At 49.3% G+C, this 12,500-nt stretch overlaps 2 protein-coding genes across 3 annotated transcripts in view; one reads left to right on the forward strand and one right to left on the reverse strand.

Moving 5' to 3' along the window:
- The window catches only part of LOC126570078 (GTPase-activating protein), a 21,395-nt gene extending 20,833 nt beyond the window's left edge, over window positions 1-562 (reverse strand). Inside the window, exon 1 of the mRNA XM_050227567.1 lies at window positions 1-562. This exon is cut by the window's left edge and continues 324 nt beyond it. The gene's annotated coding sequence lies outside the window, so the exon portion shown is untranslated.
- A 6,657-nt stretch (window positions 563-7,219) lies between these two features.
- Window positions 7,220-12,500, forward strand: part of LOC126570102 (putative tricarboxylate transport protein, mitochondrial) — a 5,301-nt gene continuing 20 nt past the window's right edge. The window contains exons 1-3 of one of the 2 annotated variants that reach the window (XM_050227621.1): window positions 7,220-7,287; window positions 10,174-10,660; window positions 10,733-12,500. The exon at window positions 10,733-12,500 is cut by the window's right edge and continues 20 nt beyond it. In XM_050227621.1, coding sequence (XP_050083578.1) covers window positions 10,290-10,660; window positions 10,733-11,360 — 999 coding nt within the window. In that variant the 5' untranslated portion in view covers window positions 7,220-7,287; window positions 10,174-10,289 and the 3' untranslated portion in view covers window positions 11,361-12,500. Of the gene's footprint in view, window positions 7,288-8,150; window positions 8,330-10,173; window positions 10,661-10,732 lie in introns of those variants that run through there. The other variant, XM_050227620.1, reaches the window with a different exon arrangement.

The following is a 12,500-nucleotide window of genomic DNA, read 5'->3' on the forward strand; positions in this document are numbered from 1 at the left end:
CACGATGAAACTCCACGCACTAAGAAGAAGTGTGTAGGCCTGGTGCTGGGGCTGCTGTTTCAACCACAGCAGCCAATACCCGATTCGCTGGCGTTGGCGTTCACACACACAGGCGCACGCGCGTTTCCAAGAACTTCATTCAAAACCTCGCACGCACATCAAAGCTACCGAGAGCGTGCACACACACAAACACACCCACGAATGGGAGACACACACACACGGGCGCGTGCAGTTCCGCGTTCGGATACGGCCGCAGGAGCGCGTTTTGATTCATAAAAAGGCCAATATTCCTACAAACACCACGCCAACTCGCACTTTCACTTCACCACGACGACGAATCACCATCCAAAACCACCCGTCACCTCCAGTGGCAGCTGCGTTTCCAACTTCACGCGCTCTGTGTTCTCTATTGGTTCCAGCAACTCAACGACGAGAAAACGGCGAAATACTAGAACCACCTCTCGCGGTACGCGGCAACGCCGAGTTTGCACAATAGAATATGGCCCAAAGGGTGCTCCGGGGCAACGAACACGCGAACCTCGCGAACGCCCAACAAATCTCGTTCCCGTCTCGAATTGAACTAATGAATGAACGGAAATGTGCGTGCCCGTATAGCTAGCGCTGCACTCCATCGCACACTGGGTGCGGCACTGGCGTACTGCGTATTTTGTACCAAACCATAAAAGTGTCGCACGTGCCGTGCGTTCCCAGAGGCATGTGGAGAAACTTTCAGCAGAAGTTGTGGAGGAATAGTCGAGTTGCAAGGTAAGTTTACAAAGAACTGAAGACTAATTTTATTAAAATTTAATTTAAGGACTTGAGGCATTTTCTGGGCTGCCGCAGGTAACGCAAGCTCTGGCACTCAGTGTGCCAGAGCTCGAGCGATTCACGACGACACGCACACACTGCCGTTTTGTGTTCCAACAGCCATCGGTATGAGTGTGCGTAACGAGCATAGCGCGGTCGCGTTTATTATGTTTTCAAATTTTAAATTTATTATGTTATGTTCAAATTTATTATATTTTTATCATACCATACGGAAAATGTTGTGCGGAATTATAAAAAAAATCCTTGCACCAGAGTTAGAAGGCGAAAGTAGTATGGGAGCGATAAACAGTGAAAGAAAAATGAGCGAAAGAAACATAATTTCTAGGCAGCAACAGTTCCTCGCGGAAGGCGAATTTCAATCGGGATACTCCTTAGCTCGGCCAGGTGGTCAATCAATACCGTACCGCCCACAGTGGTTGGCCAAACATGCGGACCCATCAACGGTGGCAATCAAATAACATAGTCGCGTTGCATTTGAAGGTCACACGGCGACAGAAGAAGCGCCGCAGCAGCTCAACGTAAGAAAAACGAAAACCGCGAACAAACTGGTAGAGGCGCGCGAGGAATCGCAGCAGCCTTGAGAGGCACGCGCAAATGTAAGCGACGACGTGACACTAGTCGCGAATACAACCGGCCACTCCCCCCGTTCCCATCCACTACCCGCCCCATTGAGAGGAGGCGATGCTCAAAAACAGCGAGCCTGCTTTCGCTTGTTACTTTTTTGTTTTGTTTAAATTTCATTTACAGATATGTAAAATCAGGAAAAAGCAAACAAAACGAAGCGCTCTTCACTCTCGCGCACCACCACAAGCCGGATTGGGGATTTGCCGCGGGATTTGCACGATGCGGAAAGTGGGTAGTACTACCACGTTAACACGGCCACCTCCTTTAGCCCGTGATGATAAAGATGTGAGCTACAAACTCATACTGCTGCTGCTGCTGCTGCTGCTGGCCGGTTGACTAAGGCGCACGTGTTGCCTCAAACAACAATTACGGATTCCAAAACCACGTCGTCGACGGCACGATAGTACAAACCGTCGCTAATCTGAATGGGGCCCTCCTTTCCGTGGGTGTAGTGGAGGGGCGGGAAGTGGACAAACCACATCCTGAAAGTGTCCTGTCCCGGGTGGTTGAAATCCATATATAAAAAAAAAACGGGCCACGAAACCCAGACCACCGGTTCCATCCGCGCTGTGGCTACGAACCGGGCGCCGCTCGGCTTGCTCGTAAGTGTGTGGGATGAGGCATTCATTCATGTAATTCATTCATACCCCTCTAGGTGGAATTTTGCTTGCGCGTTGTTGTTGCTGCTGCTGTTGTTGGCGTTCCTTTCAAGCGCTGCTTCTTCGTCTTTTTGTTTCTCTTTGTTCTGCCAGCCGCCCCCGTCATCGCATCTCGCGCCGCGTCGCCCGCAACCTCCACACCCTTTCGGTACACCCCACATGCTCTCTCGCTGTCTCTCGCACGCACACTGGGACCACTTCCGAAGCAGCACCAAAAACACTCGCGATTCTACGGGAAGCGCTTCAACGTGCGGGAGGTGTGCCACCACATTTCCGCCCAACCCTTGAGAGCAGCACACCATCATCATCATCATCATCATCATCATCGCTCGCGTGTGTGGGAGGGCGCGTCGGTTGGTCGCCAATACTACACTAATACGGCACTCTGTGTGATGCGTCGGCACCTTGCGACCACGACACGCGGTCTGCGTGGCCGGTGCGCTGCTATCTCGTCCCACACGTCGCCGTCCCCCGGTGATGACGAGTTGGAGGATAGATGATGATCGTAAGCTATTAATTTCGGTTTGATTTATAAGTAAAATAGAATTACTTTAAGAACTTCAAGGTGGTGTGCAAAATGATTGCCCTGTAGCTGAGTTCACGGAGCTACTTTCAAGCTGCAAATTGCTAAATTTCCCCGTCGAGTGAGCGAAAAGATGAGAGGGAATTTTGCTTCAAAAGAAAGCAAAAAAAAAAGGTGAAAACCAGATCGCGATGATCGCCATAATGACAGCAAGGCGCCAGTGCAGCTGCAATCACTTTCTCTCGCTCTCTGCTTCATTACTCTTCGCCTACTCCGTCACCAAAGCAACATGATTTTGTTTCGATCTTCCGTCCGTCCGGTTATTGTCACCGATTGGATCATAGCAACCGATTGGATGGCCGCATGGCAACCAACCACGCAACTCGCGTCACCACCTGGTGCCTTGTGTCTGGTCGCGTGCATTTGTGTATCTCCTTCTTTCGCCAGATATCATGCACCGCTGGCCCTACCGCCGCTCTGGTGCATCGATCAACTGCCACTGCAATGGTAGCATGCATGTGCTGCTGTTGCGTGTCCCTTATTTTTTTTCCCTCTCCCTCACAGCCCTTAAACAGACATCGCTTGTGTGCCAGGTCCCGGGTCTCGGAATGCGTGTAGAAAGAGAGGGATCACCGACAGGCAGACAGACTTCCGGACCCGGTGTGCAGCAACGCAACGTAATGCAGCACACTTTTTTTTCTTGATTTCCCACGCTCGGGGACGTCCCCGACACCTAGGCCTGCGCACCCTTCCCTCCGTGCGTAAGGGTCGTGCGTGCCCAAGTGCGTGTGCCCGATTAAAAAAGGGGGAGTGCTGTACCGGCCGCGCGGCGGCATAAATTCAAATACAGCTCCGCGCACGCCACTCTTCTGCCCTTCGAGTAACCAGCAATTCTTAACGTTGGGTTCGTTCGATTGTGGAGCACTTCCATTAGAGGGAAGGTACGCGAAGGACAGTTGTCCTGATAGTTGGCCACGCGCGTTTGCGGGCGTTCGTAACGGTCACCCCGTTCGTTTCGAGTGTCCTGCGTTGTGTCGAGCGGCGGAGCAGTGCCGCAAGAACAGCTGCTGTCTATCGGGGCTACCCCTGTTATTAAAACCACGTGTCTTATGCTCTTGCAAGGGTCCCGGGACGGTATCAAACGGTAACGCAAGCGTGACGCAGCTGATACGACGCTAGAAGAAGCCATCTGACCTCGCGGAGGTCCCTACTGTTTGCTGTCATACCTGGTGGTGGCACAGCTTATCAACCCGGTGTGTTAGCCTTCAACCGTCGTGAAGACTCGGCTCGGTATGGGCCCGTGTGCGGAACGATTGTTAATCATTTGAATACCAACCGGAATACCAGAAGAAGTACTTCAACCATGATAAGATTAATGTACCTAGCTCCGTGGTGCAAGGAACCGGTTAGATTACACACTGGTTTAGTTAATTTTCAACTTTTGGTTTTTTTTTTATCGTCAGAATAACGATAGAGGAATAGCATAACAAACTAGCAATCTTTCGAAATAATGTGGTCCACTTCATTTGAGACGTTAAAAAACCCATCGAAGAAATGTCGGACAACATACCTTAAATGCTGTTGCAGATCGCGCATTTCGCGATCGGTTCGGAAGTAATCTTGTCTACCACGTGGAAACTGCAAGGTTCCCGATGGGATGGGGTCACTGCAAATGATCTGCAAACCTATTTTCTACTTTATTGCCGGCGTGTCGTTATACCGCCAGTCCTATTGGCGTCCGCTCCGTTGCCGTTGGAAGCATTTCCATTGTTGCTGGCGATGAAGAAACAATCGAAATGAAACAAGTCGGGCAGCAGGGCACCGCGTGTGTGCAGCGATCGCGTTTGGCTTGGAACGCATGGCACCGAAAGGAACCGAACGCCACCAAAGAGCAATAGAGTAATCATCGTATTAACCTCGCGAGAAAGCGTGTACGCATCATCATCATCATCAACATCACGATCATCATCGTAGGCAGTAGGCACCCTCTTTAAGAGTACATTATGGATTGCGGGCAAAGGTGTATCGAAAGGAGTTTTTGTTTTCCCCCCCCCCCCCCCTCATTTTTCTTCTCTTTTCTAGTTTTTTTTTTCGATTTCGCTATCTACACACCATCTCCACATCCGATACCGGTCGCCGGCAGTTGGGGTGAGCGTGTGGAAAATCGTTTCATTCGTCATTCTGTCATGAGCGGATGGCTTACTTAGCAGGCACTAGAAAGGTGGTAACCATAGAAACCCTTTGAATGCGAATCACAGCAGACAGCCTTGGAACCAGGATCCAGGGAAGAGATCAATGTGATGTGAGTAATATTTACAATCACATGACCACGTTTGTTGGATTTGACAATTTATTCAACTTCAATTTATATTTCTGGAAGTGCGGTTTTGCTCAGCAATCGCCCAAGCACACGCAGAATTCATTTTTTGCACTAACGTTGCTCGATCGTTTTGCTCCATATCCTGGTTCCCTACATCGTTTCCCTTCTTTGTTCTTCCTGTATTTTTTTCTTGCTATTCGCGTACTTCCGCTCCACCGATAGCTGAAAGTACACGATGACGAAGTGGTAATTCGTCCGCTTTTCCTTCCTCGCGTGGTGATGATAAATTTTAACCAAAAATAAGACCCGCGACAGCCGTAATCATCAGTTGCCGGTTGTCATGGTGACCGGCCATTTCACTAGCCAGCAGCACAGAACGGTATTTTTGAGCTTAAAAGGGTGGAATGGGAAAGTACGGGTGGTGGAGGAGGCGCGCCTTCGGTGGTGCTGCTGCTTCCGGTCGACGCCTCTAAGCCTTTTGTTTGGTTCCGGTGTCCGGAACTTCCGGTGACGGTTCTCGTGCGGCTTCTGTTCGCTCGGTCGGTGCCGCTAAGTGCCGCGGGGTTTGGGTAGTTGGGTGGTGGAGTGCAAACTTCCGGAACTGCTGGCGGTGGCGTCAGAATGCCACTGGGCTACAATCAACCAGACCAGATGCTGACCAGTGTGCCATGGCATCGCCATGCGGTTAGCAACAGGGCAGGGAGCAGCAAAGTGGAACCTATTTATCCATTTCCTTTGGCGATTGTGGCCTCTGGTTCGGCTTCTGCATGAGGGTGTGTGATAAATGATAATTCATCGGACGATTGTCGGCCGTGCAACTCACCGGTCTCGTATGTTGCAAAGGTGCAACGATCCGGTGAAACATTGAACATTATGTTTTACTTCGGAAAAGCCCCTGATTAATACTGTCCGGCGTGTCCCAATGAGAATGGGTCGCTATGGAATGCGGGTACGGAGGAGGAAGTGATATCACCGTCATCCCGACAATCGAACTGATTCATTGTTTTGGGGCCACATTCTTTTGGTATAACACGTGACGCTAGTTTTGGAAATATACACACAAATGACAAAAGAAGGAAATTAAGAGTAATAATTCGACTACCTCAATTATTTTTTTAGGAAAAATAGAATAAAACTGTAACAAGTCTATCTGCAAGTATGGAGTGGGTTGAAATTGCGCAACCATCGCTTAGAAATGAGCAACATTAAACCAAACAAAGCGTCCGGGGTGTCTGTATCAAATGGGATTCTTAACCGCGGCCGCGTGCTACTCGTGGCCGATGGCCAATGTTTAAAACCTTTCGCGCATCGATAGTGGTCGAGTTGCGAGGCGTCCAGGATGGACACCGGGTGGCAGCTAAAAATAGAGAAACAAGAAAAGAGTTCGACCACCGCCGATCCGCGGCCCGGTCTCGTGGCCCGTGGCTGTTGCTGTTTTCGATCTACTTGACGATGCATATCGGCACTGGATCAATGGTTGGAACTGCGCTCTTTAAAACGGACCGAAGAGTGATACAGGCCAGCGCTTCTATTATTGGGTATTGGCGGTGCTAGGAAATCCGATAGCCGGACAAACTTACCTCACAATCGAATGCGCAACAGGTGATTCGTTTCGAAGGGGTAGCAGTTTGGGGGTTTCTCAATCCCACCCTCCATAGGTGGATTATCGATTGTTTTGTGCTCCCAGCGATGATTAAAATGGGCAAAGAAATCGTTGAAGTCATCAGCCAGTCGACGGTACCTTTTGAATTGACTGGTTTTTCTCCATTTCGCACGCTGGACGATCTCATTTTGGTGCTGTAGTATTGGCTTATTTTATAAAATTTCTTTTTAAAGGTAATAATCATATTTTGCTATTCAATGCACACGCATGCGTTTGGCGATGGTATGACGCGATTTGTGTATGAAAATCAAATATTGGTGAGAAAAATAATTGTTGAAAATCTTTCGGAAGATGGTTTTGGCCCAGGGAAGTAAAACGAGAAAAACTGTATTTCAAATTAGATGAGGATTGTGAGGAAAAATTTAAATTAATGCCATTTCTACCGCACTCTGGATTTTCAGATAACGGATTTGACCGCTATTATCAGCTTTTGGTTTGCCTGCTCACGACAATCCTACAAGTTTTCCTACTTTGGAAAAACAGCGAAAAACAGCGGAAAATCATGCCAGTATAAACAGCGTCGATCTCCAAAATTTTGCTCCATGGGATTAACCGATGAAATAAATCGATGAATCGTGCAAAATTCGCAAGCAGGTTCGCGATGGGGTTGTTTTGCGTTTCTTAGCCGAATCGCGGACTGCTAAGCTGCTGAGTTTGTACCGCTGATCAGGTAAGTTAAAAGTGGCGAGCTAATCTCGTACGTAGTGGAAAATATAAATGATGACTGAGTGGGAAATGGAGAAAACATGAAATAACCAGCGAACAACAAACAGGACCGATGACGTCATACTGTTTCATCGATTGTTTTGAAGCGCAAAGCCTTACAAAGGTTTTCTGTTTGTGGCCCCGTTTGAATTCTCTGGAGTTGAGATTTTCTGGATGCTCCTACTCGGATCGATTTGTTCCGAACACGCTGCACTCGCTTCGAGTAAAAGAGTGATCCAGGTTTCGTGAAATCAGAACCACTCGCAGCGGCCATACCGATATTTTTAAAAACCTCCCATCATTAGAGTTCTATGCCTAGTTTTGGGCCTCGTCTTATCGTACAACTATCGATAAGCACATCGATCGGCGATGAGCGACAAACTTGTTTCTTCTGCCACAATACTATCTCCATTTCCTGTGTGATAGCGCGTATCATCTTGAGATAAGTCTTTTGTTAACATTCAAACACTTGACTCATCAATCGACTTGACGACTACTTTTCACGTGGTTCAAAACGAATTGAATTTAAAAAAAAGCATAAGATCTTAAACTAATAATTCAAAGTAACTGCGATTTCAAACAAAAACAAATTCGCTCGATCGTTAACGATCGTGGAGCTCTGTTCTCCATCGCAGGCTGATCGTTCTGCTCACGCACGCACAAAAGCAGCATGCTGTGTTGGCCAACCGACCTCCTATCTCCAGCTAAAAGTGAGCGTAACGAGCACGCGTCGTCACATCGTTGATTTGGGGTGGTGGTGGTGGTCGTCTGGATCATCATCCTCGGGTGTCAGCGCAACCACCGCGGGCCACTGTTCACAGTTCCAACCCGAGCTCCGAAGCGCGCGCAATCCTCCATCGAGCCGCCATAGCCTGCACACGCGGTGTGGCGCTACTGCTGCTGATACCACTCGGTTCCCTTTCCCTTACAAGTCGAAGGGCATTCGTTTGAAAGGTTTTCGGTGGCCACCATTGCCCCAGTTCCCCACCGTACAGCGGAGGATCCAGGTTAGTGGAAGGGATGGTTTTTGCGTAACATCCAGCGACGCACTTTAACGGATCGTGTATCGTTCGTGATCATGCTGTGGTCTACCACCAGCCCAACGTGCAACAGAGTGCGTACCAATCCGGAGTGCCGTTCGTGTTCGTGTGTTTGTATTACGCAAGATTGGTTTTTGATATGTTGCAGTCCAGTTTGGGGTTGTTTGCCTTTGGCCTTCGAGCTTTTTGGGCGGTTACAGCAACCGTGGAACCGAACGAACACTTGAAGTGGCTGACCCTCTCAGTGTACAAAACCGCGAATGACGTCAGAAGCACTGGAGAACCGAAAAAAGAACCAGTCAGCAACGAATGGTGGTTGATAGAATTTATTTGAATTGCCAACCGCCCTCACCACATGCTCCTACCCTACCTAGCAGATCGTCAGTTGGCAACGGACGTTTGATTGCCCGATTGGCCTCGAGTTACGGAAAGTGCAAGTCAAGGTGAACGGAATACCGAGTCACGGTTGTATTCCGCACAACAACAGCTGTTCTGTGACCTCTACCATTGCAGGGCACTATCTGCTATGTGCGCTCGCTAATCATGCATCATGTCCACTGATAAGACACCCCGTGTACGCCTTTAACTGCCGGCTGACACGCAGATCTACGATGATCGATTGGCGAACGCATCATCCGGTACACTTGACTGGCTTCCTACCCTTGAGCCACACAGTCACTAACGCTTTCACCGCCCTTTTGTGTTCCACCGTCTGCTGCCAGACCGGCCAACATTCCAGTGATGCGGGCCCGGCATTATATAATTCGCCCAAAACCCCGGGAACCGGTTTCTGTTTCGCAGGGAACGCACGCAGCCATTCTAGATACGATGACGACGACGACAGAAACACGTTGCTGAGGATCCGCAACTGGTCATTATGCGTTGTTCACCCTTCTTTTTCAAGTTCAAGGGTGCATTTTGCAGCAAAAGGAAGCTCCAAAATGGCCAACGGGCGTCTACCTGACGCGTTGCTATCGTCGTTATGCTGTATCCATAGCAACGGGTGCAACCATCCAGTTGCCAAACCGATGTCGTCCCTCACAACTGGTTCTCGTGGGGGGATTTGCCGTCTCCGTTCTCGTGTACTCTTGTAATAAGCAACCGTTTTGCGATGGTTTGATGGTCGGATCAGAATCGAGTTGAAGCCGTCTGCATTCTTGAATGGTTGTTACCAACCGACCCAACGTAGACGACGGTGACGATAAGAGGCACTCCGTCTATAGTCAGTGCCGTGCGAAAGTGGCGATACTTGCAGCCAATATCGCGCGCATTAGTATTGAAGCATCGCGCCACCCGGCTTTTCAGTGTGTTGGCCCCGTTGTGCGTGGTGTTCATTAAACAAACAACCCGGCGCTACAATCCGAGTGCGCTCTGGCTTCGTTCAGCAGCATGATTTGTGCTAACTCCGCGGGACAACTTATGGATTACATTTAGGGAAGATTGTGTAAAAAGTGCATCAAATGATTAAAGGTTCTATTCAACTTTATCTTGCGAATACAAATTTAAGTCAGTTCAAGTTCAAGAACCTTTTCCAAATGATAAGATAAGAAATTTGTGTTTATCCAAGCCAAAAGTGAATTGTGGGATTTGAGTGTACACTACACACAAATAGAATTCCCTCGTCCAGCAAGCGGCGAAAATACTCAGTGACGCAGTTCCATGGGTGCTAAGCCGCACTGAAAGTGGCATTGAAACGTTCCCTTGTGTGCACAAGAGGCTAATACATGCGTATGTGCATTATTTGCACAATCTGCGTTCTGCTGAAAGACGAATAGCATTCTGAATGGTTGTTTTTTTCTGATCTGTTTCAGGCGTGCCAGTGCCAAGGACCAGTAAGCGAACAGAAGCAGGAACGTCGCACAGTCGCCCTTGGGGCAATCGTAGCAGCATCTCTCAGCCTACTGCAAAAACAGCTTGACTATACACGATGGATCGGTTAGGAGGAGTATCTGGCACGTCGGTGATGGCTTCGCTGGGACCACGGAGTACTAGTCAATTCCGCAATCCGTTCGGTCGCCGTCCGTGGATGGAGCAGAGTGGAGCGGCCGCTGCGGCACCCGGGGCCAAAGGTCTTAAGGGCATCGTGGCCGGTGGCATCACTGGTGGAATCGAAATTTGCATCACCTTCCCCACCGAGTACGTGAAAACGCAGCTCCAGCTGGATGAGAAGGGTGCCACGAAGCAGTACAATGGCATCATGGATTGTGTGAAAAAGACGGTCAAAACGAACGGCGTGCTCGGTCTGTACCGTGGACTGAGTGTGCTGCTGTACGGCTCGATCCCGAAGTCGGCCGTTCGGTAAGTGGAAAGCAACGGGTCACAATACACCCCCAAAATGACGGATGCTAATTGTCCGGTTTACCTCTGCAGGTTTGGCGCGTTCGAAAGCCTGAAGGGTCGGCTGATGGATCATAATGGACAGCTTAGCACGTCCGGCAAGCTGCTGGCCGGTTTAGGCGCGGGCGTCGCAGAAGCCATCCTCGCTGTCACACCGATGGAAACGGTGAAGGTGAAGTTCATCAACGATCAACGCAGCGGTACGCCCAAGTACAAGGGTTTCTTCCACGGCGTTGGTATGATCGTGCGGCAGGAGGGCCTGTCCGGTGTGTACAAGGGGCTGACGGCGACCATATTGAAGCAGGGATCGAACCAGGCCATCCGATTCTATGTGATGGAATCGCTGAAGGACGTGTACAAGGGCGACGATCCCCATAAACCGGTCCCCAAGATGGTGGTCGGTGCGTTCGGTGCGGTCGCCGGTGCCGCGTCCGTTTTCGGCAACACACCGATCGATGTGGTGAAGACGCGCATGCAGGGACTGGAGGCGTCCAAGTACAAGAACACGATGGACTGCGCGGTGCAGATCTGGAAGAACGAGGGACCGCTTGCCTTCTATAAGGGCACGGTACCGCGCCTGAGTCGCGTCTGTCTGGACGTGGCGATCACGTTCATGATCTACGATTCGTTCATGGATTTGTTTAACAAGTTTTGGCGCTAAGAAGCATCAGGAACCATCAGGTCTCTCCGCCAGACTCCGCCACCTTCACCTAATCACAACTCAAACATGACACCCACAACGGACGGCCTTCGAGAATGGTTTGCACAGTCACGGGAAAAGAGGGGAAGAGAGAGAAAGAGAGCGCTAGTGCAGGATTCCATGGGTAAACGTGAACGACATTCCAGAGTAATTTCAGGGATTTTAGATGGTTTAGGGGTACGGCTTTTGACGACGGAAAACATATAATGTTGAGTCAAACGGGTTCGAGATACGGTTTGATCTCTCGCTAGTGCGCGCCTCCTATTACGCTTGGCCATGGGAATGCTTGCACGTTTTCTGTAGCGCACGAACATAGATTGAGACAGTTCTTTAAGAATGGGTAGCTGTTTAACGCAAAACCGCACTGATCGTTCATTCCCGCCGTAGAAATTCGTAACGTCGCGCGCGAGCATAGCGTTTCACCTCAGACACAAGCCCTGCCAACCGGTTACCGAATCTGAAAACCTATCTTAACGCGTGACAAGCAGACGAACGCGAACAACGCGCATATCCTGTTTTACAAAAGCATACGCACCGGAGGGGTTAGAATGTGGCAAAAAAGGGGCAGAAGGGAGCCAATTGGCCTAATTCCTGGCTAATATCCGAGTCAGCACAACATTCGACAACGATCAAAACGGAACAAACCTTACGTACTATAACTTAGCTTAAGCCTCATTATCGACGCACTGCATTCCGCACTAAATCCGCTTAATTGTTTTAAGTGTTTGCCGCTTTTACGTGTGCTCTTCCTGCTGGTGGTTTACAAACCAGCGCTAAATGCGACTAAACGAGTCGTTCGTTCCCAAAAAGCAAAGCAAGAACAAAAGCAAAACAAAAAAAAACCTTTACAAGTGTCCAGGGACATGGTCTTCATTATCGTTGTTTAGTTTTAATTTTATCCCTTTTTGGCTCGGTTAAATCGGAGGCCCCACTATGTCATAAATATGGTGCAAAAGCTAACCTGTTCCGGTATTTATACGCAATCCCTCATGTAGCGTTATACATCGTTGCCGAGTGTACTAATAATCCCTTCGCCTAGGGAGGTGTTTAGAATGGAGCAGCAAGGTAGCATTTAGAAAGTAGTCTTACAATGAAATAAAC

The sequence above is a fragment of the Anopheles aquasalis genome, chromosome 2 (genome assembly GCF_943734665.1).
Source record: "Anopheles aquasalis chromosome 2, idAnoAquaMG_Q_19, whole genome shotgun sequence".
Lineage (NCBI taxonomy): Eukaryota > Metazoa > Arthropoda > Insecta > Diptera > Culicidae > Anopheles > Anopheles aquasalis.